Consider the following 27,607-nt stretch of genomic DNA (forward strand, 5'->3'; position numbering starts at 1 on the left):
ATATGATATACACACTCCACTCATGCTCCCAGTTGTGTGGATAGCTGGTGTGGATAACTTCTCTGCACAGTCGCAAATGGAGAAACATCAGTTTTGAGAACCCATGTTGATTGCCCATAACATGCATGAAGTTATTTGTGTGGTGAGAAAGAGGGGTACCCACTTAACCACCACATGGAAATTCTCACCCCAGCAAATGTCTAAACCTGGTCATCAACTAGTCAAGCTGCAGTTAGATATAATAATTATCACTCAAGCCAAGCAGTAGTTCTGCAGTTGGGAACTGTAAATGTTATTTGGGGTCCTTTTGTTTTTCACTTTTGATGGGAAAATGAAGGCACTTAAGTAGAGCTGCCATCAAAGGCTGTTTGTACAGTGCAGAATGTCCTCTTGCAATCTAAGCCTATTCAACTTGGCTTGAGTCTACTGAATTGGCAAACTGCTGGCTTCTAGGCACAATTCAAGCTGCCGCTTTTGAATTTAAAAGCTCCAAGTGCTCTTTTTGTCCATTACAATCTTTTGACTTATTAGAGAAGAACTGTTTTCAAGGACTTGGCCCTAGTCCTGTAAAATCTGTCTGTATTTGAGTTAAAACTTGTTCATTGTTGCTCCAGAGGGCAGGATCAATGGGCCAAAATTCCAGGGAGGCAGATTTTGACTAAAAAATAGGAGAAACTTCCTAGTGTAATAGCTGTTCAACAGAGAGGTAGTGAACTCTCCTTTACTGGAAGTATTTAAATAGAAACTAGATAGCCATCTGTCAGGAATACTGTAGTTGCTTCCTGTAGATTCTGCACTGAGACAAGAATCGGACTAGATCAGAGATAGCTAATGTAGTACCCTTGAGAAATTGTTGGACTCCCACCCTCCTTGACCACTGGCACTGCATTGTCTACCCCTGGAGTAGATGATCTCCAAGGTACTTTGCAGTCCTGTGATTCAAGAAAGCTTTTCTTTCCACCCCATCTCTGTCTTTTAAACTCAGTCTTGCCGTATATGCCTTAACCTTGTGTATTTAGCCCAGGGTGGGGAAGTTGTAGTTCTCCAGATGTTATTGTACTATATTTCCTGTCATCCTTGACTATTGGCCATGCTGGTTGGGGCTGATGGGGATTAAAGTCCAAAAATAGCTGGAGGGTCACAAGTTCCCCTTTTCTGATCCAGCCTCATGATTGTCAGTATTGCTGCTCATTACTGTCAATTATGAGTACTCGTCCCTTCCATGTCTTGTAGGAAATGACTATTGGTGATCAGGTTCTGTTGACTTCTTTTATCATGGTTAGTTAGTGCTGCAGTTTTAAGTTCAGCTTATTTGTGTTTTTATGATTGGATTATTTTTGCTTTCATATTTGCTTTTTATTTGTTAGGCACTTTAAGTGACTTCTTCATGGAAGGGAAAAGGAGGGCATATTTATTTTTTTAAAGTCCAGCTTTATGAAGGCATTCCATTTATTCAGGACGTTTTAGCTCCATATTTAGTAATGCATCCCATTAAGAGTGGTCAAGCCATGTTGACCAAAATCCCAACTTTCCCCATCACATTTTTGAAAAATGAGTGTAATGGGAAATTAACAATGAAATGTGTTTCTTTTGATTCTAAAGGAGAAAACCCGTGAACAGAAAGAAGCCGATCTGATTCCCAAAATCCAAGAAGCTGTGAATTATGGGCTGCAGGTGTTGGACAGTGCCTTTGAACAGGTGGACATCAAAGCAGGGAACTCAGACTCTGAAGAAGAAACTAATGAAAGGATAGAACTAATATTGGAGCCAAAGGTAATGTAACTTTGTCTCTAAAAGAGTAAATTTACAATGTTTTAATTTCAAACTTTGCAGAGCAACTACAGTGGTACCTCGGGTTAAGTACTTAATTCGTTCCGGAGGTCCTTTCTTAACCCGAAACTGTTCTTAACCTGAAGCACCACTTTAGCTAATGGGGCCTCCTGCTGCTGCCGCGCCACCGGAGCACGATTTCTGTTCTCATCCTGAAGCAAAGTTCTTAACCTGAAGCACTGTTTCTGGGTTAGTGGAGTTTGTAACCTGAAGCGTATGTAACCTGAAGCGTATGTAACCCGAGGTACCACTGTACACTTGAAGGATGGAAAGTGGAAGATACACAATAGTGTGAGCGCTTCTTCTGAAAGGTGTTGCTGATTATCTGCCAGGGGTCCTTTACCTTTACCATTTTTTAGCTGTAAATACTGATAGCCTTTCTCCTGTACCTTGGAAAATAAGACCACGGAGAAATTGATCTGGGTGCATTTCTAAATTTCAGTAACATTAACTCTGAAAGCTCATGACACAGTAAAGCAGGGATGAGTAACCTCCTGCCTGTTGGCCACTCTTGGCCGACCACGGGGTCCAGTTTGGCCTGTGATGCCATTCCCCCAAAATCACACCCCCTCATGTCATTCCGACAGGCGTGATGTTAACAGCGAGGGGAACTGGCATGCACAGCAGAAGCAACAGGATTTAATCCCCTGCTCATCAGTTTGATGACCGTGGGGTTAAATCCTGCTCAGAACCCTGCAGCGAGCAGGACTGAAGTCTCTACTTACAGGGTTACTGAGAGAGAACCATTGTGAAATGCAGAAAAGTACAGAGAGTTATTAGCAGTGACAATTGACAAAAGAGTAGATGACAGACATCCAGGCATTGGTGAGCCATCATTGCCATATACTTGAAGATTGGCAAGTCCTCACTGTCTCCCTCAAACCTGCTGAACAAGTGAGTCTTGCTCTCACATCCTGAACTAGAAGCAACAGCAGGCCTCCATAATAATTTGGCTACAATGTGTTATAAATGGTGGTGGAGGGGTGAAGAGTATCAAGGCAGTGCTGTCTATCTGTTATTCTTCTTGCCTGTGCTGGTCCACCCTGCCAGTCTTCATACACACACTCAGCACCTTCTCTGCAGATGAAGACAGGAGATGGAATGTGATAGTAGCTCAGCGACCAAAGAGGAAAGGGAACCTGTCCTCTTGGAGACTTAGCAGAAAGCAAGAATTAAGGAATCATAGAAATGTAGGAAGGGTCAACTCCCTACAGTTCAGGAATATGCAGCTGTCCCATACGGGGATCGAACCTGCAACCTTGGCATTATCAGCACCACAAAGAAGAGAGCCCTCTCCAAAGAGTCTGCACAGTGCTTAACTTCTGAAGCTTTTGGTCTTTCCTTTTAGCCCTAGGGAGCTGATATACAGTGGTACCTCGGGTTACAGACGCTTAAGGTTACAGACTGCACTAACCCAGAAATAGTACCTCGGGTTAAGAACTTTGCTTCAGGATGAGAACAGAAATCATGCTGCAGCAGCGGGAGGCCCCATTAGCTAAAGTGGTACCTCAGGTTAATAACGGACCACCCGAACAAATTAAGTTCTTAACCCAAGGTACCACTGTACATTACAGTTAGAAGGAAGATCCCAATTGGCAATTAATTCAGTGAGGCGCTCTCATTCTTCCTTCTATCCTTATCTGCTAAGATGAGACTCACCTGGAGGTAATTTTGTACTCTGTGGTGGTGTCCGAGTACCTAATTTCAAACCTGGAATTGGGAGTTACCATCAAGACAGGACACTACAAATCATTCAATGTGTTTTGGAGTTTTATCTATGAAATGTGTAATTTTGACCTGTGGCATATTCATTTGAAATCTAAAAATACTTTTTTGCCTTTTTTTACAGGATCTTTATATTGACAGGCCTTTACCATATTTAATTGGCTCTCAGCTCTTCATGGAGCAAGATGATGTTGGGCTTGGCGATCTCTCCAGTGAAGGTGTGTGATAGGATTAATAATGTATTGGTAAATATTGATTTGTATTTGACTTGTGGCAGGCCAAATACTTCATTACTAAAAATGTTGTAAGGGTGCCTGACAAAATCTTAACTAGCTTGGAAAACCTAGTCTATGGCTAATTTTTGACGCTTTGAAAAATGTGTCGCTTTTTCGTCTTAGTATTTTGAACAATCCACTAGATACTTTGGTTATGACTTAAGTGTGAGATGGCTACTGAATATGTTTGAGTACCCAAAACCATATCTTTTTCAGTTGTGTCCTTATGGAACCTATCAGGGTATGTTCTGATGAACTTTCTCCCTCACATAATTTTGTTGCTGTTGTTCTTATTAAATTTTCCAAAAAGAAACAAAAGCAAATGCAGTCAGAGAATACAAACTACCGTATTTTTGGCTCTATAAGATGCACCAGACCACAAGACACACCTAGTTTTTGGAGGAGGAAAACAAGAAAAAAAATATTCTGAATCTCAGAAGCCAGAACAGCAAGAGGGATCGCTGCACAATGAAAGCAGCAATCCCTCTTGCTGTTCTGGCTTCTGGGATAGCTGAGCAGTCTGCATTCGCTCCATAAGAAGCACACACATTTCCCCTTACTTTTTAGGAGGGAAAAAGTGAGTCTTATAGAGCAAAAAATATGGTAAATTGTTATAAAGACAGTGCTCAGACATTCAAGAATAAAGATCTGTATATTCTCACATACGTTCTTTGTAAAAAGAAGTCCTGGTTTTCCCATTTGCTCCACTGGTTATGTTTCCTGATTAGTGCAAAAATAAAAAGGAAACCTATTTTCATTCAGTAGTGCAGGGATGGAAATGGACTGTGTTGCAGGATCCAGAATTTCATTGCTGTAGGGATGAATTTGAAAGCGTACAAAAAAAATGGTTCCTTCATGGAAATGCAGAGTGCTGATATCCACGGAAACTTTTCTGTGGGAATCCATGCAGCCGCTGCTAGTTTTCTTGCAAAGAAAATACTTTTCTTGTCACTGCCATCTTAGACATGGGAACCCAAGAGGACTGCTCTTCCACTCAATATCTCTGGGTTTGAAGAACTGAAGTTGCAAGTGAATAGGAAAGTGATTCATTATGTGAGTGAAAAGGATTGTCTGATTATGTATTTACTACATTTATATACTGCTTTTCTGCTAAAGCACTCAAAACAGTTCATATTTTTAATAATGTAGGAGACATGATACAGATGGAAAAGTAAATCAGGTGTCAGCTCTTTCATATTGTTACAGAAGAGTCAGGTGGAAAGTTATATGCATAGTTGTGTATAATTATTACCTGGGGAAAGGATCCTGGGATATAGTGAATAAGATGATATGCACTGAAGTCTTCTTTGTTTCCCTTCTATGAAACAGAAGGTTCAGTAGACAGTGATCGTGGAAGCATGATTGACAGTGAAGGCAAAGATGAAGAGGTAAGAAGGCATGAAGACAATTTTTTTCCCCTTGGATATCCACCCCCCCCCCCACTTTAAAATGTAAAATTGAAACATTTTGGGGAAATTATAGGGATTTATGGATTTTCATGTTGGTGGGTCCCCGACTTTATCTGTGGTATAGACCATAAGATTATGTGGACATAAGAAGTGAACATTCTAAAGCCTGTATAAATGCTGTTTAATTTAGTCTGAAACTGCTTTTGCCTTTCAGGACCTGGAAGAATTTGAAAATGCAAGTGAGGAAGACCACAAACCGGTAAGAAGTCCACCATGTGTACTCTCTACTAATGTAAACCTTCAACTTTTCCAAGGGTAGGGAGTGGGCCATGGATTTTGAGTGTTAGAAATCTAACAGTGGCATAAGTGTACAAATGGCCTCATGGGGTATCTTGCAAATAGTAATCTTTCCAATGTTCTTTAAGATATGCACCTTCCTTGTTAGATCTGACTACTGAACTCCAATATTTTAAAAGTACAAAATAGATAAAGGGCTGTATTTAACTAAATTGTTACGCTAGCAGAAGCCAGCACAAGGATTTCTGCTAGCACAATGAGGTTTCCCCCCCTTTCCTCCCCTCCATGTGCTACATGCCATCCCTAAAACTGCTCTGAAGGGTTGGGAGAAACCCTGGAACAGATTTGGGGGGGGGGGAGAGGGGGGGAAGGTTTCATTGTGTGAGAAAATCATTGTGCTGACAGAACCTTAGCCTTTGTGCTATGTTGAATGCAACCCATAGATCATGGGTCAAACCTAATAAAATGTGTGTGTGTTTAAAAAGAGACAAATGGCAACTGATTTTTCTTAAAGTGTTCTACAAATAATTTTAGGTAGCTATTGTCTTAACTGCCCAAGTTTTCTTTACAGAACAGAGTCCATACTAATTCATTGCTTTTCGTTCATAGAAAGCAATTTTTTTTGTTAAACCGAAACAAAGAGATGTAAAAGTGACTATCAAAGAATCTTAACATGTTTCCAATAGATTTAGGATATATTTAGAATTGTTCAGAGTTCACTGGTTAAAGATTTTAACTTTAAATGTGATATTTAATAATTTTTCCTTTTGTATGAGTTTGGGGGAACTAACCATAAAATGAATGGGAGCAAGCAAGGCCTGATGGCTTTGAGAGAAAAGAAGGACTTTCCTTCTTCTACTTTGCCTTCCTCCCTGCTAGATTATTTAGGTTCGATTTTTTTTTTAAAAAAAAAGAGCAAATAAACCTGATAAGCTCCAGCTCTGAGCAGAGACACACTCTATTCCTCCACTTGTCTAATGGAAGATCTTAAGAAAGCTGCAAGCAGCACTGAGAACAAGCGGCAGCTACTGTTATAAAAGTAGAGAAGTTGTCAATTTTGACAACCAAACATGATGCACAATCAGTGGAGGTTGTGGTTTGCAAAATCAGCCTGCCAAAATACAGCTCTGTGTATGCATATGTGTGCATGTGACCACTGTTGCAGCTTCCTTAGGTAAAGGCAAAGGGACCCCTGACCATTAGGTCCAGTCGTGACCGACTCTGGGGTTGCGGCGCTCATCTCACTTTATTGGCCAAGGGAGCCGGTGTGCAGCTTCCGGGTCATGTGGCCAGCATGACTAAGCCACTTCTGGCAAACCGGAGCAGCGCACGTAAACACCTTTTACCTTCCCGCCGGAGCAGTACCTATTTATCTACTTGCACTTTGACGTGCTTTCGAACTGCTAGGTTGGCAGGAGCAGGGACCGAGCAACGGGAGCTCACCCTGTCACAGGGATTCGAACCGCTGACCTTCTGATCGGCAAGTCCTAGGCTCTGTGGTTTAACCCACAGCGCCACCCGCGTACCTGCAGCTTCCTTACCCAGCTCTAAATAATACTAGGTATGCTCAGTGTACTCAGCTGATTTCTGGCGGGGAGAAAGGCAGATCACGAAGTTGTTTCAGGGTTGGGTTAGGTTGGCAGTGGATGCTCCTGAAAATGGTACCTGGATGCTATTTTATGGCAGGCTACGTTTGCACACACACAGCACTGATTTTCCTGATGATGGGGACGGGGGTATGGTCTTACAGCTTTTGCTGCAGTTGTGAAGATCAGATTAGTCCCCAAGACTGATGGCCATCTGGGGAGCACAGTTAATGGGGGAACCTTCTGAACCCTAGGTTCATTGGCAAATGCCCAACCATTATGACCAGTGGCACTGGCCCTGCTTGAATCTGTGAAGCTTAGCAGGTAAAAGTGATTCCAGGCCCTTCAACTGACAATATCTGCCTTGGGAAAGGCTTTCATGGATATGAAACATAAGACTGTGTGAGAGAAGAATACTCTACTTGTCATACAGCTTTCAACATCAGGTTGAATGCTCCTGTTGTCAGAAAGGAAAGCTACTCCATAACAAGCATTGACTCTAAAGCTGGCTCAGTATACGTCATCTGATGCCTTCGTTATATATTTTTTGTTGCCAGGTGAAAATGTTCCTGTTCTACCAGGCCTTTGGCTGATTAATATTCTGCAGACTTTTAAATGCGGTTGTGGGAGGGAGGGTTATTGTTTTGTTTCTGTTTTAATGATTTATTTGTGCTTTTTTATGTCGTATTTTTCTACTGTGAACTACTCTCAGATCTTTTGATGAAGATTTATTATAAAGCCACTAAATGAAAAATAGTAAAATAAAGTACAACTTTCTGTCTCAAGTGTCCTGGAGCATGAAGTGTGGTGTGTGTTTGTTTTGTCAGAGAACGGCACTGATGAGTGACGAAGATGATTTTTTTGGTGACTCTGAAAAAGGGGAAGACGATGATGAAGAAGGTGATTTAGAAGAGAACGCAAGGCTGGTAAGTGATTGCTGCCTGACGTCATTTCTAGTTTTATTCAGAAAAACTTCGGACAAAAAAAAAGCCCTGGGGGAAAAATATTGACCATAGTTGATGGATTATCTCTTCCATGTTTAGAAAAGGACAGAAAACTCTCTGATACAGTTCAGTTGGCTCAAAGCAGGGCTTTCCTTCTTGGTGCTGTAAATAGCCTAAGACTAGTTATGACATCTAAAAGTACACTAAGTAAAACCTGCTTAGTTTCTGCTTGGCATATGACCCAGTAGAATGTTTCAATATAATATATTTGTACTGAAGACTGCTTATTTGTAAAATCATAATAATAGTTTTATACTACATCTTTTTCTTTGTTTAAGGCTTTAACACCACCATGTGTTTTGCAGCCAAGAACGGGACCAAAAAGTCCCTGCTATGTACCTAAATGATCACGAGTAACCTGCATTTGGTTGTATATATAGCTTTGAAAAACAGAAAATCATCTAAAATAATACTAACAGACTATTTTCATACAAAACGTTGCTCATTGGAACTGCAAGTTTTCTGTTCACATGCGTGCTATTTCTACAAATCTGCTTCCCGCTGACTATTCTCTGAGAGCGGTCTTAAGACTAATTTAACTCTTTGGATAATCCAGGGGAGAATCTCCAATCTAGATGGTAAAGTGATGTTAACTAGTAGGGCGCCTGACCCATTTTTTGGGAAGTGGGAGCAATTGTTCTTAGGATCTCCTATTCCTTTCATAGTCTGAAAAAACGGTCACTTTTCTAAAAAAAATACACCTTTTTCAACAGCAGTTTTTTAAAAATTCTGAAACCAAATTGAAACGAAATATGTGTGTATGTTTCCTTCTTTCCCGCCTCCCTCTATTCGCATATGACTACTTCAGAAAAAGAAAAGGCCCACATCATTTACAGATGAGCTTGCCGCTCGTATCAAAGGGGAAGAAGAAGAGCAATCATGTAAGCTGCTTCTCAGAGCTTTTTCCTTTGATAAAGTTGAATTTTATGCATGTGTGCGGTGTGAAAAACATTTTCTGTTGGCATTTGGAAACGTGCAGGACAAGTGTGACTTGCAGCAAAATGTTGCAATGTGGAATTCTGCTGCTGGGGATTTCAGCTACTCCCATTTCATTCTCATTCATTCCTTCCCAAACTAGTCAGTCAGTATTCCATGGCCACTGAACATCCTTCACCTTCACTGGGCAGTTTTGGGGTTCAACCCATAGGTTTTTTTCTAAGGATTTTTTGGTATTTCTATCCCAAGGCTGCTGTCCCCTCCCTCTTGTATTGGGGCGATGTTCACTTTTGGCCTGAACTCTGGAAATAAAGGGAACAAATGTGATCCTTCAGATCTCTCTCTTCTCAGGCAGGAGACGGTGCAGAGCAAGTTGTTGACAGAACTAGAGAATGGACAAGTATTCATATTGGTGTGCTGCTTTGTCCTTTTCCAATGTTCAATTTCCACCCAATTTTCAGTGTTTTTCCTCTCAACAGTCAGCCCACCATAATTACTCAACACATACTCAGTCTTTCAGGTCCCTCCACCCTTGGCCTTTTTCTAAAGATACCGTATTTTTCGCTCTATAAGACGCATCCGACCATAAGACGCACCTAGTTTTAGAGGAGGAGAAGAAGAAAAAAAATGTTCTCTCCCTCTCTGCTCAGCACCTCTCCAGCAAAGCAGGAGGAGAAATGGAAGGGGCTCCGTTCTCCTCCCACTTCGCTGAAGGGGCGCTGCACAGCTTTCCCTTTCCATTTGGGTAAAGTCTTTCTGTTATGAAAATAGCTTTCCCCTTTCCCTCCACCCCCCAAGAGAGGTAGAAACGAAAATTTATAGCACTTGTTTAGATTATTTTTGTTAAAAGTGGGTATACCCTAACAGACCCAAGCATAAGAGCGCAACATTATGGTTTCTTTCTGGTTTTCAGTGATATGATGCTGATTGATTCTTATGTTGGCTTTGTGAGATAGATAGATAGATAGATAGATAGATAGATAGATAGATTAGATAGATGGTATTTTACTGTTATGGAAGGCTCTTTGAGGGGAACTATGATAAAAAGTGATTTATAAATATTTCATTTTTTCCTGGCTTTCTATTTATTGCTTGTCAAATGTTTCTATAAACGATGCATTGGCAAAGAAAAGTTAATCATCAATTAACTTTCTTCTACTTCAACCATTGGTAGATACAAAAAATAAAACCACAGTGACAAACAAGGAAGAAAGTGTCTCATCAGATGGTAAGTATTGGTTTTTTCCACGTGTTAAGTTTTCTTTGGACGTATGGAGGTGGAATTGATGGGGGCATCACCTAGTCATTCCTATTCTAAATTTCTTAATGTTCTCAATCTTAATGAATACTACTGTGGGTTGGAAGTTTCAGGTTCCCTTTTTTTAGTGCCAAGACAGAAGAGGCATATGGAGAAGGTTGAGCAATTTCTGCATGTCTTATTGTGACCGCAGTCTTGTTGTTGCTGTTCTTAAGTTTTAAAACGTTTCCTCTAGGATGAGGATGCCCTTTATTGCATTTTTAGACCCTTGTTGCTCCTTTTGCACATAACAAGGAACTACAAAAGAGCTTGACACCAAGGTGAATCAAATGAAGTGTAATTTCATCTCTGAGTCCCAATTTGTTACTTTATCCATTGAACTGTATAGCCACAAATACAATGGAGTGGGAAGAGGGGAAGCTTGAGTCTTTGTGGCCCTCAGACAGTAAATTTGTCAGAGTTGCTCCTGGCTTCTTTCTGGGGTAGATGACTTAGTGCTTCATAATGTCATGGGCTGGTTGTATGCAGAGGCATGGTGGGCAGAACCAAGGGAGGAGGGCTCAGAGCCCGGGGAGTGGTGCTTGGACAATGATGAGTGGTCAGAGCGAGAAGACTGGGAAGAGGAGGAGTCAGAAGCTGAAAGAGTAACAGCGCACAGTGAGTTGGGAGAGTCTGGGAGAGAAGTCCAGAATCAGAGGCAGAAGCTGAAGCAGGCGAGTGGGAATAGGGAGGTCAAGAGGCAGAGATGGGTCGGTTTGGTGAAGAGTCATGGGTGTCTCCCCCTCCCGCTGCAACAAACTTCCCTCCCCCTGACTCCCAGAACAAGGAGAGACGTGAAATGGGAAGAGCAAAGACAGGCTGCATACAAGCACAGTCTCTGATTGCTTGGGGAAAGCCCTGGAAAGGAGAAGACATAGATGGCTATGGGTAGTCAGGGACCTTTAGTCTTGGCCACCCTGTAGTAAGGCCTACAGGGAATAAGCTGCTGTGCCAGTTAGGCTTGAAACAGGCAAGTCTGCAAACAACCTGCTTTTGCTAATAAAGAGTTAACTCCAATTTGGAACTGTAATTTACTAACTGGCTCGCTCTGTGACACATAATGAACTTCTTTCCAGCAACTCTAAAATACATTGATACACGTTTTCCCTCTTCCTAGATGATGGGGATATTTTTAAGCCCCCCAAGTTGACCGATGAAGACTTCTCACCATTTTGCTCTAAAGATGGCCTCTTCAGTGGTGGGACAGGACTCTTTGATGATGAGGAGGTTGGTATGATTCAAATCCATGCACAGAATCAAACAAAGAGCTCAGAGATGATACCCTTCTGCTCTAGATGGTGATACCTAACACAGAGTCTCAATAACTATCATCAGCTGAACACTTTTTGGAAGTCACTTATTTCTCTCATATTCAGCATTCTTAGATATGCTGAGCCCATTTACAATTCCCCAAATATTAAGCTGCACCATTGGCTTCAGTTGAGGCATCCTCATGGTATAGCCACTTTCTTTTCTTCTTTTTTTATATATTAAAAAAATTATTAGGCTTTTGATCATTTTATACATAAAAAACATAACGTTTTCAAACATTCAAATACAAGGTTCTTTTGAACCTTCGGACCTCCTTCCCTCCCTCCATGGATTCCATATTTAAATATAAGTTTTCCACATCTTTTACCACCATCTATCTATTAATTAACCATAGTTATCATAAATAATTCCACATTACAAGTGTCATTACATCCCTGCCAAAGATTTTAACTGTTTACAATGGTCTTTTAAGTAAATTACAAATTTACTCCAGTCTTTAGTAAATACTTGATCTTCCTGGTTTCAGATCTCCATCAGTTTCGCCATCTCTGCATACTCCATCAGTTTCATCTGCCATTTTTCTTTCGCTAGTACTTCTTCCTTCCTTCCATCTCTGAGCTAGTAGCATTCTCCCTGCCGTTGTTGCATGGTATAGCCACTTCCAATATCATTGTAAATGGCAGGAAACCACTTAAGGCTTCAGGAGATCCAGATGGTTGTTGAAGGCGATCCAGTTTAAAGGCAGTGGATCTAATCCTGTCCTTTTGCTTTCTTCAAACACAGTTAGGTGACCACAAGTATATAATTCTGCTGCTACGGTTTCATATCGTTGAGTCATTGTAGAGCATTGAGTGGCTGTCACAGGCTGTTTGAGCATCTGGCGAATAAAGTTCAGTCCACACAGGCAGGTATTTTTTGCAGTGCGAAAAGGAAGAAGAGCGGATGAAACTGTGGTACCAGGGCAACTCTCCAAAGTTAGGAATTGAGTGGCACCTTTTAGATGTGGCTTGCAGAATTTCTACTTGGGTTGAAGATAAGGGATATTAAACCAATTTGAGGGTTGTTGTTTTTTTACAATCAAGTAGTATATAAATGTTATGAGATTGAAATAAATAAATATAAATAAAAATGGTATGTTGAAATGGGCAACAAAGTATCATTCCCGGATATCTCATCCCATAGTTTGATAACCTAATCCTGAAGTTGTGGATGTCCTATTATCTCACACTGGCTGATTTCTCCACCCAATGAATCTAAACTTTTCATGTTGCAATCTGCAGCCAGTAAGGAAAACTAAATTAAAATGGTTCCTTCTCTAATTTTGTTTACCCCGGTAGTCTCATTAATAGCCAGGAAGCAAAATGGTGGTTTGCTACATGCCCTTGTGAAGTATATTTCCAAAATGTCACCTTTTTTGAGTCTAGCATTGTTTTATTCTGTAGCATTTGGTCCCTATTGTTCATACAGTTACCCTATTTACCATTTATCTCATGCAGAAACTATTTACTGTTGGTCTCTCTCTTTTCATCCAGAGTGACCTTTTCTCTGAATTGCCAAAAGGGGAAGATGTGATGGAAAAAGAATCGCGGGTCCCAATAAACGATGGTGAGGATTTCTGAAATGTGGAACAGACTGAACTACAGAGATTTTCTAAATGTAATGGAGATATATTAATTGGGAATGCTGGACATGAGCATAGTGCTGATTATATGATGTATACATTAGAAGCCAGAAAACCTTGGCTTGAGTTCTAATGTGCAACTTTCCAAGTGCTTATGGTGGTGAAGAAAACCTTTCAAATTTGAAAGTAGCATCTGATGATGGGTCAAATCAAGAGCCAGTTTTGACATTTAGGAAGCAGAGCATCCCTTCAAGTGTACAACTTTAGGTGACAAAAAGGCATTGAATTTAGGGGAAATGGCATGCTGGAGAGGAAACTTATGCGGAAATCTTGCTCCTTGACATAGTAGCTTTTTATAGTCAAGGATTCGCCCCACCTGCAAAGCAGCAACTTCAGACATCTGAACCACAGTCACTGCAGAGTTGGCTAGTGCTGCTTCCTTGTAACATCTAAAGTAGGAGTCTTAAGGAGGTTCAGGGTATAGGTAGGAGCCTACATGTTAGGAACATAGGAAGCTTCCTTGGGAACCGGAAGTTTGATTTGCACGGTCTGCCCATCAAGTCTCTGGTTGAGAGCAGTTGAGGCAAGGAATACTAGGATGTCTTTTGAAGGGGTTGCGGGGTGGGATGGGAAATAGAGCGCAGGGGCAAGGAACAAAAAATGGCCTGCTCAAACCCCTAAAAGCAACTAGTGAGTCCTGGAGCAAGGCTTTGAAAATGGGACACTTTTAAAACGAAAACAGGCAAAACTAAGGGGGTTATGCTTACCGTATTTTTTGCTCTATAAGCCTCACTTTTCCCCTCCTAAAAAGTAAGAGGAAATGTGTGTGCGTGTTATGGAGCGAATGCAGGCTGCGCAGCTATCCCAGAAGCCAGAACAGCAAGAGGGATTGCTGCTTTCACTGCGCAGCGATCCCTCTTGCTCTTCTGGCTTCTGAGATTCAGAATATTTTTTTTCTTGTTTTCCTCCTCCAAAAACTAGGTGCGTCTTGTGGTCTGGTGTGTCTTATAGAGCGAAAAATACGGTACTTCATAGAATCATAGAACTGTAGAGTTGGAAGGAGTTTGCAGTCCAACTCCTTGCAATTCAGGAATCCTGCCACTACCAACCTTCTGCTTAACAGCCACACTGACCCATTTCACCACAGGACGGCAGCTATTAGAGGCCAAGAGCCACATGTAGGCTGCTGTGGTCAGCTGTGGGAGTTGTGGTTCTCCTTCACACACCTTTATTAGCAGACCAGAATGGGGTGAGTTTGCTGAATGCCGTCTTCATATACTGATATTTATAAAGACCATGGGTGATGGTGGTGGGAATATCTATGATTAAGTACTTCAGAGAGAAATTTTATCTGAATATGATCTAAGCCATCTTGATTATTAGAACTGTATGAGCAGGGCATTTTATGTCCCTCAAACTTAGGGACATAAAAGAGGAGTTTAACGCTTTCCCCCATGTATACAGTGAAGGGAATGATCATGAGCACCAGCCATGTCCCCAGTACCTACATATTCAGTGTTCATGTGAAGGGGGATGTACCGTATTTTTCGCTCAATAAGACACACTTTTTTCCTCCTAAATAGTAAGGGGAAATGTCTGTGCGTCTTATGGAGCAAATGTGTGGTCGATCGCTGGCTCCCTTTCGGGCCCCGGCTCCTTGCCCAGGCCTCCACTGTTGAATGTTCTGCAGACAGAGACTGTTTGTTTCCCCAGTGACATGTGACTGACTAATTAGATTATCTGTCTGGAAACTGTAGAAACGGCTCCCTTTCCTTTCCTAAAGAAGCTGCAGCACTGTGAGTTGAACCCCATAAAAACAGGATTTTTCCCCTTTGCAAAGTAAGCTCAATAACTTTGAGCTGATCCTCAAAAAAAGGGGCTTTTCCCCTTTGCAAAAGAAGCTGCACAACTGTAAGCTGATCCCCCCAAAAACGGGGCTTTCCCCCTTTCCTCCTCTAAAAACTAGATGCGTCTTATGGTCAGGTGCGTCTTATGGAATGAAAAATACGATACATGCATTCAGATATACGGTGTAGGTCTCCTTCAGGTTAACATTGAACGTGCAATTGTCTTAGAGGGTGTGACTTGTAGGTGTGGTTGCAATCCAGTCTTTGGGTTCACTGAACAGGTCTGGGGACCTCATATGTCTTAATGTCCAAAGTGTTGGATGTAACATTGTTCTAGGTGAGGTCATTCTTATTACCCTTGAAGCAGCTACTGAGTGGAAGGTTAAGAGCCTTTAATGTCAGCCAGAAAAGTAGAAATAGGACAAACTGTACCTGTGAGATTTCCCTTGTATTTTCTTCGAGTTATACCTCCCCACTCCTTGTAAACTGGTTAACTTATTAGAAAAATGCTCCTTCTAGTGTTCCGTTTTATAATTGATCGGAAGTAACTCTGAAGTGAATGTTTTGCATTTTCAATTTGACCGCATTATATGCTTTTTAGAGCCATCGTCAAAACCTACAAGGAAAGTTCCTGCTGGTGCAGTATCTCTCTTTCCAGGTATGAGTAATCTAGAGTTGACTTAAAATAGTGTTTTTTATACTTTCTACCCTCACATCAATGTGTCTGTTGCAAACACCTGTGCATTACAGTGGATTCCAGGGTAAGTTCTAGGACACCTGTAGGTCATTTGATCTCATCTGCTCCCCTAAGGAAAGCCTAACTGGGTGGAGCTAAAATTGGGAGGCTACAGGTTCACATTTGGCTTGTAGGCTAGAGATTCCCAGCTGTTTTATTTTGTGATGTTAAGTCATGACTGAGTGGGGTTGGGAATCAGTAAGCTTGCATATTCATATAGTTCTCCAATTATGATGATTTGCCTTTCCAATTTACTTGTTAATCGCTGCTGGTGTTAAATACCAAGTGATAATGTTCCTAATGATTTTTAAAAGCGAGGTCTAGAAGTCGCCATTAGCTTGTCCAATATTTGCATCGGAGATTTGGAGAGAACTTTTATAAACAACAGTTAATTAGTTTCAACAATAATAGGAACTTCTGTTAAACATGAGATGACAATGTATGTCCTCTATAGGTGGAAATGATGTGTTTAGCCCCTCCTCATTTCTAAAGGGGAAAGAGGATAAGAAACAGGCAGAACCTGTCACAGATAAAGCACCTAGACATGAAGATGTTGGGCTTTTTGATGATGATGATGATGGCGGCAAGCTTGAGTCAAATAAGAAAAGTTTCATTTCAGGTAAGCTGCTACACTTCATTCATTTGGACTCTTCCTTTAAGCATTCTGATAACTTGTTCTTCCCACAAAGCCTTGCTTGGAACAGAAGTGCTGAAGAAGTCTTTGGTTAGAACTTTGGAAGGAGAAGTGTGGCAGCAATGGGTTATTTAATCATCCAAGCAATGCCAAGCAAATCCAAGCAACATAAAGCCACCCTTTATTATTCTTTGTTGAATTTAGATACTGCCCTAGACCCAGAGGTCTCTTTATATTTAAGACTGCCACTTCTTTTAGTGCCTTGTGCCTTTGACAGTGGCTCAACATGCATAAATCTAGCAGGTGAAGCTTTTGTTGGTGTGAAAGTAAAATGATGGGAAAAGCTTCCGTTGTAATATGTTTGAATTACAAGCTCCTGTTGAAAGGTCCTTGACATGCATTGAGTAATAAACCTGGGTTTGAGACTATGCACTGTTTTTCTGATGAGTATGATATGATATGGTGCTTTAGCCATAAGCCATTGCAAATACAATAAAATATACACAGTGTCTTTGATAGCTGACTTCTTTCTTAATGAGTTAACGTTTTCCCTGAAGTAAACCTTTTGTTTTTAAACAGCCAAACCTGCAACTGATCTCTTTGAAGGTGAGGAAGATCTGTTCAAGGAAAAGCCTGACATTACCACTGTTACAAACAAAGCAGCTAAAGAAAATAAAGACTTTGCAGCAGGAGATAAGGTAATCAACATAAATAAACTTTAAATAATAATAATAATAATAATAATAATAATAATAATAATGACAGATTCTCAGTTCATTGATCTTCCACTATCCAGCAGCCTAGGGAGAGAAAGGGGTGGTTTCACCCACTTTTGGCTATCATTAAGTTCACCATTGGCTTCTTCCTTGGACATTTCTGGCATGCGATTCAAAACAATAGCTGCTGACAAATCTACTCTTTCTGAAAGGATTGTGAGATCTTGCTCTGGAGAAAGCTGTGTTTAAAAAAAAACAAAACACTTTTTACTATCAAGACTTTAAAAAGACAGCAGCACTAGTAAATCTTAATACAGTTGTACCTTGGATCCCGAACGCCTTGCAAGTCGAACGTTTTGTCTCCTGAACACCGCAAACCCGGAAGTGAGTGTTCTGGTTTGAGAACGTTCTTTGGAACCCGAAAGTCCGACATGGCTTCTTTGGCTTCTGAACGTTTTGGAAGTTCAACAGACTTTCAGAATGGATTCTGTTCAACCTCTGAGGTAAAGGTAAAGGGACCCCTGACCATTAGGTCCAGTGGTGGCCGACTCTGGGGTTGCGTGCTCATCTCGCTTTATTGGCCGAAGGAGCCGGCATACAGCTTCCGGGTCATGTGGCCAGCATGACTAAGCCACTTCTGGTGAACCAGAGCAGCGCACGGAAACGCCATTTACCTTCCCGACGGAGTGGTACCTATTTATTTATTTGCACTTTGACGTGCTTTCGAACTGCTAGGTGGGCAGGAGCAGGGACAGAGCAACGGGAGCTCACCCCGTCGCGGGGATTCGAACCGCCGACCTTCTGATCGGCAAGTCCTAGGCTCTGTGGTTTAACCCACAGTGCCACCCGCGTCCCTCTGAGGTACTACTGTACAATAACACAAGACGTACTGAAGAAGAACAAAAAAGGTTATTGAAATGGCTTAATAGAAAACCTAGGTAAGTACAAAACAGAGAGTGAGGCAGAAGGCAATAAATGAAAAGGAGGAACATAGTCTTTTTCGTGGCATCAGGGGAAGGTGGCCTGATTTGCACCAGTTAAGCAAAGTTATATGTTACAGGTAATGCCAGATAGTCATAACTTCACTAGCATAAGTGGCTTTCTATGTTGTTTGCTTACGTGCATCATAAAAGTCCTCCAAGTGGCAGCAAATCCATTGGTTTAAGCCAGAGCTTTCCAAACTTTTCAAGTTGGTGACACACTTTTTAGACATGCATTATTTCGTGACACAGTAATTCAGTTTTACTAGCAAACCAGAGGTTAAACTAACCCCTTTCCAGCCTTGGGAGGACCGAGGGGAGTGTTCGTGTGACACACCTACATACTGCAGCCGACACACGAACGTGTTGCAACACACGGTTTGGAAAGCTCCAGTTTAAGTAGTCCCCTTCAAACCTTAAAGATAATGGATTAATTTTTCTGAGACAACTAAGAACAAAGCTTTCTTATACCAGCAGTTCACATTAATAACAGAAACATCTATCCTTCCCCAACCAGTCTTGAGTGTAACTGAAAGGAAAATTGCCAAAGATTTTTAAGCATTTATTCCTGGAAGACACAATTTGGGGTCTAGGATCAGTGAATTGCCAATAAAGATTCCAAATTCCCTTAGAAAGTACCCACACGGCCTTTTTACTTCTCACATTCTGCATGGTCTTCTTTTATATGAGCAGGACACAGGTATTGGGTTTCTCTAGGCTTGGCTTTTTTGCAGCAGCAGTATTTTGCAGAGATGAAAAAGAATACAAAGATAAAGCTAACAAACTGACATCAAAAAAGGGCACATTTTGAGTCGCAAAATTGGAAAAGCAATTACAGTGGTACCTCGGAAGTCAAACAGAATCTGTTCCAAAAGTCCATTCAACTTCCAAATCATTTGGAAACCAAGGTGCGGCTTCCGATTAGCTGCAGGAAGCTCCTGCAGCCAATCAGAAGCCATGTCGGACATTTGGGTTCCAAAGAACGTTCGCAAACCAGAACACTCACTTCTGGGTTTGTGGCATTCAGGAGCCAAAATGTTTGAGTTGCAAGGCATTCGTCAACGACTAGTTGAGAACCAGTTCCAAAGCATGATTATTTGCAAAACCTTTGCAAATAAACATAAATGTGTGTGTGTTTTGTTGTTGTCGTTTAAGAGTCAACCGTCTGCTGAAAACGTCCGGTCTTCAACTCAGACATTTTCCAAAGGCCACAAAAGCCTGTTTTCTGATGAGGAGGATTCTGAAGTAAGTTATTAACCTAACCATTCACTTTTGCACCAAACCCAGCTGAGCTGCAAACTTGTCAGTGGATTTGGCCTGCGTGCCACAAAAGATGCTTGGTCCACCTTTATGTTGATTGTCTGCAGTTGTGCCTCCCTTGTTGTCTAATCAGCTGAGCAAAACTACAAGTAGTGGAGGAAAAACGTAAGGTTCCCAGAAGTCCACAAAGAGAGAATGCTACCCTTCATGTCTGCCCATTGATGCTGAATATTCCAGAAGAGTAAATGTATTTCTGGGGGTGGAAATTGCTGATGCCAGCTTTCTTTTCTGTCCAACAGGATTTGTTTTCTTATCCATCAAAATCAAAGAGTTCATCTTCTAGCAAAGTGACAACAAAGACATCACTATCTTTGTTTGAGGATGAGGATGAAGAAGTAGGTGTTGCCTGAAAGCAGAAATTAGGTTCTACTTCAGAGCAAAGTATGCTTTCTGATGCAGGCCTGCATGACACAATGCCTGTGGGCTGATTGTGGTTCTCCCTTCTCCCCCCCCCCCCCCAATTTGTGTCCCTACTGGGGATTTCCAAACATCAATTGTTTGCAGCCCATTCTTACCTCTTTGTGGGGAAATTAACTGCCTGGCCCCACGAGCCCAACAACCGTGGAGAATGACCGTGAGGAAATATTGCTCTTCCTTTTCCTGGAATTGGTGCCTTCTTTGCCTGCCAGCCGGTCATGATGTATCTGCATCTGAGACTCTCTCTAGGTTGATTTAATTGCTGGGTAGGGGAAAAAGCCTTGTGTGCCACAAACTTCAACAAGGAGGAGTGGATATAAGACCTGGGAGCACGGAGGGCAGTAAGAGCAAATAAGGAGCCTAAAGGAAGAAAAGCGGGTGTGACTGAGAAATGAAGCAAACAACAAAATAGAGTTTAACACAGATGGAAGTTGCAGGATCTCAATCAGAGAGCAGCACAAAGGTTTTGAGGAGCCCCAATACAGCATTGGACATATAGGTCTTCAGCTGGGGGGGGGGGCGGGCAGGGGAGAGCTCAGCTTCATTCTTTCAGAATTTGATTGTTCAGGAGCCAGTCTTGCTTAAACAAGTTATTTGACAGTAGGGCCACTAGACACGCCTGACATTGATGGGAAGCCATGTCTAGAGGGTATCTCGGAACGCAGAATGTAAGACATACTTAATTTAGTCATAGGTACAGAATCCTGAGAATTCCAGTTTCCTTTCTGAAGTACCTAGTCCTCATGGTTGCTTGGAAATGAAAGAGGAGTTGGGTAACATTTTTATCTATAAAAGGATAAAAACACTTTCTTGAAGGCACCCACTAGCTTTCATTGGCTCCAAGTCCAATAAATTACCGTATTTTTCGCCCCATAGGGCGCACCGGCCCATAGGGCGCACCTAGGTTTTTTTTGGGGGGGGGGAATAAAGAAACAAATTTTTATTCCCCCCCAGGCGCGGGGCTGGGGCGGGGAAAGCCCGAGCTTCCCCCGAACCCAGCCCCCAGAACGGACTGCTATCCGCAAGCCTAGGGAGCCCACGGGAAGTCGTGCCCGAAGGCTTCGGGATGCAGGCATCTCTCTTCGGGATGCAGGCAACTCTGCAAACCAAGTCGGGGAACAGCGGGATGGCCGCGCTCTGCCTCCCCGCTGTCCCCCGAGCTTGTGGGGCTGACGGTGGGAAGCGCGTTTCTCCCCACCGCCAGCCTCCAAACCAGGTCGGGGAATAGCGGGATGGCGGCGCTCCGCCTCCCCGCTGTCCCCCGAGCTTCTGGGGCTGCCCGATATCTGCACGAATCCCGGGGCGCGCTGTGCAGCGCGCCCCAGGCTTCAGGATGCAGGCTGCTATCCGCAAGCCTTGGGAGCCCGACGGGAACTCCCGCGGAGCTCCCAAGGCTTGCGGATAGCTTCCTGAAGCCTGGAGAGCGAGAGGGGTCCGTGCGCACCGACCCCTCTCACTCTCCAGGCTTCAGCAAAAGCCTGCATTCGTCCCATAGGACGCATACACATTTCCCCTTCATTTTTGGAGGGGGAAAAGTGCGTCCTGTGGGGCGAAAAATACGGTAACTTCCCTGGTTTTCTCTGGTTCCTAATACTATTGAGCCAGCAGCTATTTCAGTCTGTATGGGGGGAAAATTGAACACAAACAAATTGTGATGTGCCCTCAACATATTGTGCAATAAAGAGCACATTCATGGAAATCTGGAACAGTCTCACATAAGGGTTCCGAACCTGCTCAAAGCAACATTTGGGACTTAGGACTAGGCAATGAAGCATTGGGGGGGGGGCACCCTTGACTGTCTTGATGCACACTAGAGGGGCATGGCTCCCACCTACCTCTACAGTTTTTCGTTGAATGCCACAGTGATTGCATCTTTGGGGAAAGTAACCATCTCTTCCCTTTGCATTTTCTAGGGACTCTTTGGGTCTACGCCCAAGGCACAAATTTCAAAACCACCAGGAAAGAAAGCAACCAGTTTGCTCTTCAGCAGCGATGAGGAGGTAACATGTGCAGAGGTTGTTAAAGGGTGGCTGGTTTTATACCTCTCAGTTAAGTGAAAGTGATATTATTTAATACAGAACTTTCACTCTCGGGTTTAGTTTTCCGCTGCTATGTGTCAGAGCTGTCTGTGCAAGATATTTATTTCAGCTGTACTGCTTCAAAGTCAAAGATTTTACAAGCAGCCGTAATGGGAAGGCTTTCCCCCGAGTTATTTTTTAAAAAAGGTTGTTGTCAAATCTGAGATAGTACTCTAAACCCCCTATAATAAGTGCCGTATTTTTCGCTCTATAAGACGCACCAGACCACAAGACGCACCTAGTTTTTGGAGGAGGAAAACAAGAAAAAAAAATCTGAATCTCAGAAGCCAGAACAGCAAAAGGGATTGCTGCGCAGTGAAAGCAGCAATCCCTCTTGCTGTTCTGGCTTCTGGGATAGCTGCGCAGCCTGCATTCGCTCCATAAGATGCACACACACTTCCCCTTACTTTTTAGGAGGGAAAAAGTGAATCTTATAGAGCAAAAAATACGGTATATTCAAAACTAACAGCCTCTACAAAACTCAAGGCAACATCTCTTTAAAAAACTCCAGGCAGCATCTTCTGAAAACTGGGTCTTCTGTTCAGAAGATGAGAAGTTGGGCACATAGAAGAAACATCTGGGATCTAGAGAATTTCTGTCGGAAAGGTCTGACAGAGAAAAGTTGCCCTGCAAATTTTCAAAGCTTGAGAAACTGACATAACTAGTAAAACCTCTGTCCTTCTAAAAGTGTCAGGTCCAAGCTAACTCCATTGTTGAGCAATTAGGGAACCATTATGAGGTAGTGTGCAGCATAAACACCAAAGGGTTTTGTGAGAGAATAACTTGACAACATCTTTGGAAATTGCTCTGTTGAAGTACATGTGTATAAGACATCACAGGCATGTTGTCTTGTTAAAATGGCTGGAGAACCTCCAGGCCCTGGGCCAGTATTGGTCCACAACGCCATTTCCCCCAAATCATGCTCACCCACCCATCAGCTTCTAGATGTGAAAGGGTCTGTAGTTCATGGATAGAATATATGCCGTTATTGTCAAAGGCCGCTAGTTAAATCCCTGGCATCTCTTGCTGAAAGGCTATCTTACAGCAGAGCTGGAAAAGACCCATATCTTGAGCACTTGAAGTTTAATGGTGAATTTTAGATATGATGGAGATGTAAAAGATTAGGATTATTATAAAAGATGCAGGAGGAAATGATTAATAATAGGACCCACAAAGGGAGGGGGGAAGTCCAGGAGATTCTTTGGAATCTTGTCTTTATGTTGCATGTTTGTGATTGTAAATTTTTAATTTGAAAAAACAAATAAATAAATTTATATAAAAAAGGAAAAGACCCATATCTTAGGTCTTGTAGAACAACTAGTCTGAATAGACTAGTACGTTACCGAGCACGATTCAAAGTGTTGGTGCTGACCTTTAAAGCCCTAAACGGCCTCGGTCCTGTATACCTGAAGGAGCGTCTCCACCCCCATCATTCAGCCCGGACACTGAGATCCTTCTGGCGGTTCCCTCATTGCGAGAAGTGAGGCTACAGGGAACCAGACAGAGGGCCTTCTCGGAAGTGGCGCCCGCCCTGTGGAACGCCCTCCCATCAGATGTCAAAGAGATAAATAATTACCTGACATTCAGAAGACATCTTAAGGCAGCCCTGTTCAGGGAAATTTTTAATATGTAATGCTGTACTGTTTTTAACACTGATTGGGAGCCGCCCAGAGTGGCTGGGGAAACTCAGCCAGATGGGCGGGGTATAAATAATAAATTATTATTATTATTAGAGTAAACTAGGCTAGGTGAACCAGTGACTTGATTTGGTGCAAGACTGTTTCATATGTTCGTACGAGAACTATGCTACAGCTTAAATTGGCTTTGATTTAATGCACCCAAGAAAGGCAAATGCTAAGCATTCTGGGGGGTTGACTTGGCTGAACTTGATCATTGTGTTTCACTGTTCTGGTAGCTTCTCGGTTAATGACTGTGTTCAGAAATACTTCATACATGCTTAACCCAGTGAACTTGAGGAATGGGATAAAAAGACAAGCTCTGGTACAACAAAGGTATGAATAATTGCTGTATTTTTAGGACCACTGGAATATTGGCCAAGGGGTCAAACCTGCCTCTGAATCCATCCAGAAAAAGGAACCTACAAAATCTGCCTCTGCTGCCAGCCACACAGTTAAGACCGGCCTCTTTGAGGAAGAAGGCGAAGAAGATTTGTTTGTTATCACTAAAGACAGGTAAAATGTGGGCATTAGAAATGTATCTTCTATTGCAGCCGCTGTGTCTAGTTCTTCCCTTGGCAATGGATATAGTGCTTTTTTGAACACTTTCCCCACAGGAGTAAGGCAGGCAAGAGTGGATTAACTCTGTCTGCTGCCTAGGCAGGCAGAATTTTGAACTTGAAGCAGCTTGGACTTTTTGCCTGCTATTTGAATGTACATTTGCAGTTTTAGTTTGTTGTGTTGGTTTGTATGCTTTATTTCACTACAGTGCTTTCTATATAACTACTGTACTACTTTGTTTAGCCACTTTAGTAACATAACTTTATGTTGCTGGTGCACAATATACAATAGGGGTCCCACAACAAACCTGGTTTGCATATGTTGCTTGAGCCTGTGGTGAGCTCTGGATCGAGGGAACACATAAGAACAGTTAATTATTAAGCGATAAATACCACTAGTATATGTTGAATTGAAACACAAAACATACTTAATTTCTATTCATCATGTTTTGTTTAATTAACAAAATTATTCCACCTTGTTGCAAAACTATCAACCCTCTGTTTTTGTTGCAATAGTCAAATTAACTCATTTTAACCAACTGCCACAATTTTTCTACACATTCTTTTGCAACAAATACTTTAGCTGTGGTCAACGTATAGGAAATCTCTTCTATTTCCCCCCTAATCCTTTCCCATCATTTAAAAGGAAAAGAGTGGAGGGGGACTTTATGAAGTAGGCTTTTTAAAAATAAATAAATATGACTTTAATTTTTTTCCAATACTTTGTTTTGTGTGTCTGTCTGTCTATCTATCTATCTATCTATCTATCTATCTATCTATCATCTATCTATCTTACACCCCCACCCCCACTGCATCATAAAGCCACTTCCGGCTTGCCCAGGAGGTGGGGTTGCGGGCTTCACGCCCACCCCACGTGAGCGGGGGCTGGTTGCAGCCCCCGCGAGAGCAGGGGAATCCTGGCCGGGCCTGCCCCCCCCCCAGCCAGCCAACCAGCTGGCTGGGGGGGCGAGGCCTGTCCTTTTTTTTTTTCAGATAGATATTTATTAATTTTCCAAAGAAACAAAACGAAAAAACCACACACAAAACAGGCAAAAAGAAAAAGAAAAACAACAACAGAATACAAAACAAATAAACAATATGCACAATAAAAAAGTCTTCATCTACAATTTTACATTGTCGTCTTTTTCTGGGCTTCCTTCAGCTTCCTCCATTTTCATTAAACAATAACTCTTAGTCCTTCGAGGCCTGTCCTATTTAGGGCCGGTGCTGAGGGGGCTCGCCCTCTTTTCGCCGGCTAGCCCTCACGTGAGCTCCCCCCCAGTGAGCAAAGGGTGGTCCGTTAAAGGACTCCGGGGGGCGTGGCCCTGTCCGAAGCCTATGGAGGTGAGGGCCAAAGGCACGCCCCAGAGCGGTGACCCGGGGGAGCTCCTAGTCGACGTGCCTCGGCGGGAGACTCCCCCGATATAGTGTTAACCCTTCCCCGTGTCTCCAGCAAATGGGCTGGAGCCGGATAGTCGATAGGACCAATGCCTAAGCCAATGCCTCTCATTCCTGAATTCAATAAAGTTGTGGCCTAATTCGCCCAATTAACCTTATATTATGGTGTCTCGTGTCTTTATTTATCCTGGTGGGGGGCGGGAACTCGCCACGCAATATATATCACAGACGTATACAGCAATATGAAAGCATAAAACCACAGGCCAGAGGCTCCCTGCTTATGACCTAGAAGTTTGTCCCCCTGTGTGGAACCAGTGGCCTAAATTTCAGGGATAGGCCATGGTTACTTATCCTACCACTGTTGTAATCAGTAGGCAGGCATTGGACTTGGATCTTGTACCAAGAACTGCAACATTTGATAATCTGATTTGTGTGATTTAATGGGGCTTTTTTTTTTTACTTGTTGCAGTCAAAGAAAACCGCCCAAAGCTGCGCTCTTGTTCCAAGAAGATGCTGTAAATGGAGACTCATTCTTTAGCATTCAACCGTCCCATCTTCCATCAGGTGTACAAGAAGTAACGGTATATACAGCTCAAATACAGCGTTCTAAAGTGGGAATTTCTCAACACTTTGCTCCCAACCTTTTTTCCAGAGGCTTCACAGCTCTGCTCTAATCCCCACCTATTTCTGCTATTCAAAGGATGGAGACATGCTCTAACTCCCTCTGCCTAGTCTCTTCACCACAAACGTGGAACCTGTAACCTGCCAGATGTTTTTGGACTACAACTCCCATCATCCCTGACCATTGACCAATCCGGCTGGGACTGATGGAAATGAATTCCAACAGCTGGAAGACTGAATTCCAGCAACATCTGGTTGACTACAGGTTCCCCAGCTTTACACATCCAGTGAGGATTCTGGAGAGAAAGCCAGGCAGCTGCAGCCAGGCAGCTGCAGTCTATAGCTTATCCTTAGGCTGCTTTGTGGGAGATAGTGCCCTCCTTAGAGAAATCCGAGAAAAACAGCAAAAATGAAATGAAATTTTGTCGCACATTAAATACTGATAAATTTATTATGGCAAAAGCATTTATGCACCAGAAGCAACCTCATCATATGAATTGCTGTAAAAATTATCTTAAACGTGTCAGCCATTCTCAACTGAATGTGATTCTGTAACACTCCATTTTGCATTGTTGAAATTGGCAATTTTTCCAAGTCCATTGAGAAAGGGGCGAGTTCCTTGCCCTTCGTTAGATCTTTTTTATTGTGGTTTTCTTTATTTACAGTATATACCAGTCATAAACAGCGATTCATACATAGCTGATTTTTTTTATTTTTTATTTTTTTACAACCCCCCTTTCAGAAGCACCATATGTCTATAAATACATTCACCTTCTAAGTCATTTCAGATTTTAAACTTTCATTTATTGATCAGCAGGAGGATTTGCTGGGAACACGTCAAAAGAAACCAGTGGAAGAGAAGGCAGGACCTTTGGGTGAACCTGGTACACTTCACAGGTCTGATCTTGGAGGCGGAGATGCAGGAGAGCAGCAGAGGAAGGAAGAAGTAAGGAAAATCTATTTATGTTGAACAAACCCCTGAAAAACATTCCTTTGGCAAGTATCTCTTCAATGATAGTGGAGTCTAGTTGTGAGAGTTGGTCTTAGGAAACTTTGATCCTGTTAACTTGGTTTGATTTTCACTAAATAAGTCACATTCTGCCATTTTTAGCCTCTTCTGTGACCTGGACATTAGCTCTTCCTGCTTTAGCTGTATTGGACAAGTCCTGTATTAAAATAGACTCAAAGCAGCATTCAAAAATTAAACACAATATCAGAATAAAATCTAATAAAATAATATATTAAAGCATGCTATTGCTGGAGAGCAGGGCAGAGAAGCAGTATGAGTAGTAAATTCAGACATCAGTAAATCAGTGATTAGTAACCAAGGAACCTTTGGTACAAAAATCTTTTCTTCCAGCAGAAGATCACT

General features: G+C 42.3%; 1 protein-coding gene across 5 annotated transcripts in view; it reads left to right on the forward strand.

Annotated features, from left to right (window-relative positions):
* LOC310706448 (WASH complex subunit 2-like) overlaps window positions 1-27,607 on the forward strand; it is a 44,484-nt gene that overhangs the window by 4,420 nt on the left and 12,457 nt on the right. For 2 of the 5 annotated variants that reach the window (XM_083502174.1, XM_083502176.1), the window contains exons 4-21: window positions 1,603-1,773; window positions 3,680-3,773; window positions 5,160-5,218; window positions 5,454-5,498; window positions 7,950-8,048; window positions 8,935-9,007; window positions 10,237-10,290; window positions 11,477-11,586; window positions 13,164-13,236; window positions 15,701-15,757; window positions 16,290-16,454; window positions 17,049-17,167; window positions 19,321-19,410; window positions 19,725-19,820; window positions 21,816-21,902; window positions 24,018-24,172; window positions 26,084-26,195; window positions 27,050-27,181. In XM_083502174.1, the coding sequence (XP_083358300.1) occupies window positions 1,603-1,773; window positions 3,680-3,773; window positions 5,160-5,218; window positions 5,454-5,498; window positions 7,950-8,048; window positions 8,935-9,007; window positions 10,237-10,290; window positions 11,477-11,586; window positions 13,164-13,236; window positions 15,701-15,757; window positions 16,290-16,454; window positions 17,049-17,167; window positions 19,321-19,410; window positions 19,725-19,820; window positions 21,816-21,902; window positions 24,018-24,172; window positions 26,084-26,195; window positions 27,050-27,181 (1,791 nt within the window). Of the gene's footprint in view, window positions 1-1,598; window positions 1,774-3,679; window positions 3,774-5,159; window positions 5,219-5,453; window positions 5,499-7,949; window positions 8,049-8,934; window positions 9,008-10,236; window positions 10,291-11,476; window positions 11,587-13,163; window positions 13,237-15,700; window positions 15,758-16,289; window positions 16,455-17,048; window positions 17,168-19,320; window positions 19,411-19,724; window positions 19,821-21,815; window positions 21,903-24,017; window positions 24,173-26,083; window positions 26,196-27,049; window positions 27,182-27,607 lie in introns of those variants that run through there. The other 3 variants (XM_083502175.1, XM_083502177.1, XM_083502178.1) reach the window with 2 other exon arrangements.

This window comes from Podarcis liolepis, assembly GCF_965112155.1.
Source record: "Podarcis liolepis genome assembly, chromosome: 5".
Lineage (NCBI taxonomy): Eukaryota > Metazoa > Chordata > Lepidosauria > Squamata > Lacertidae > Podarcis > Podarcis liolepis.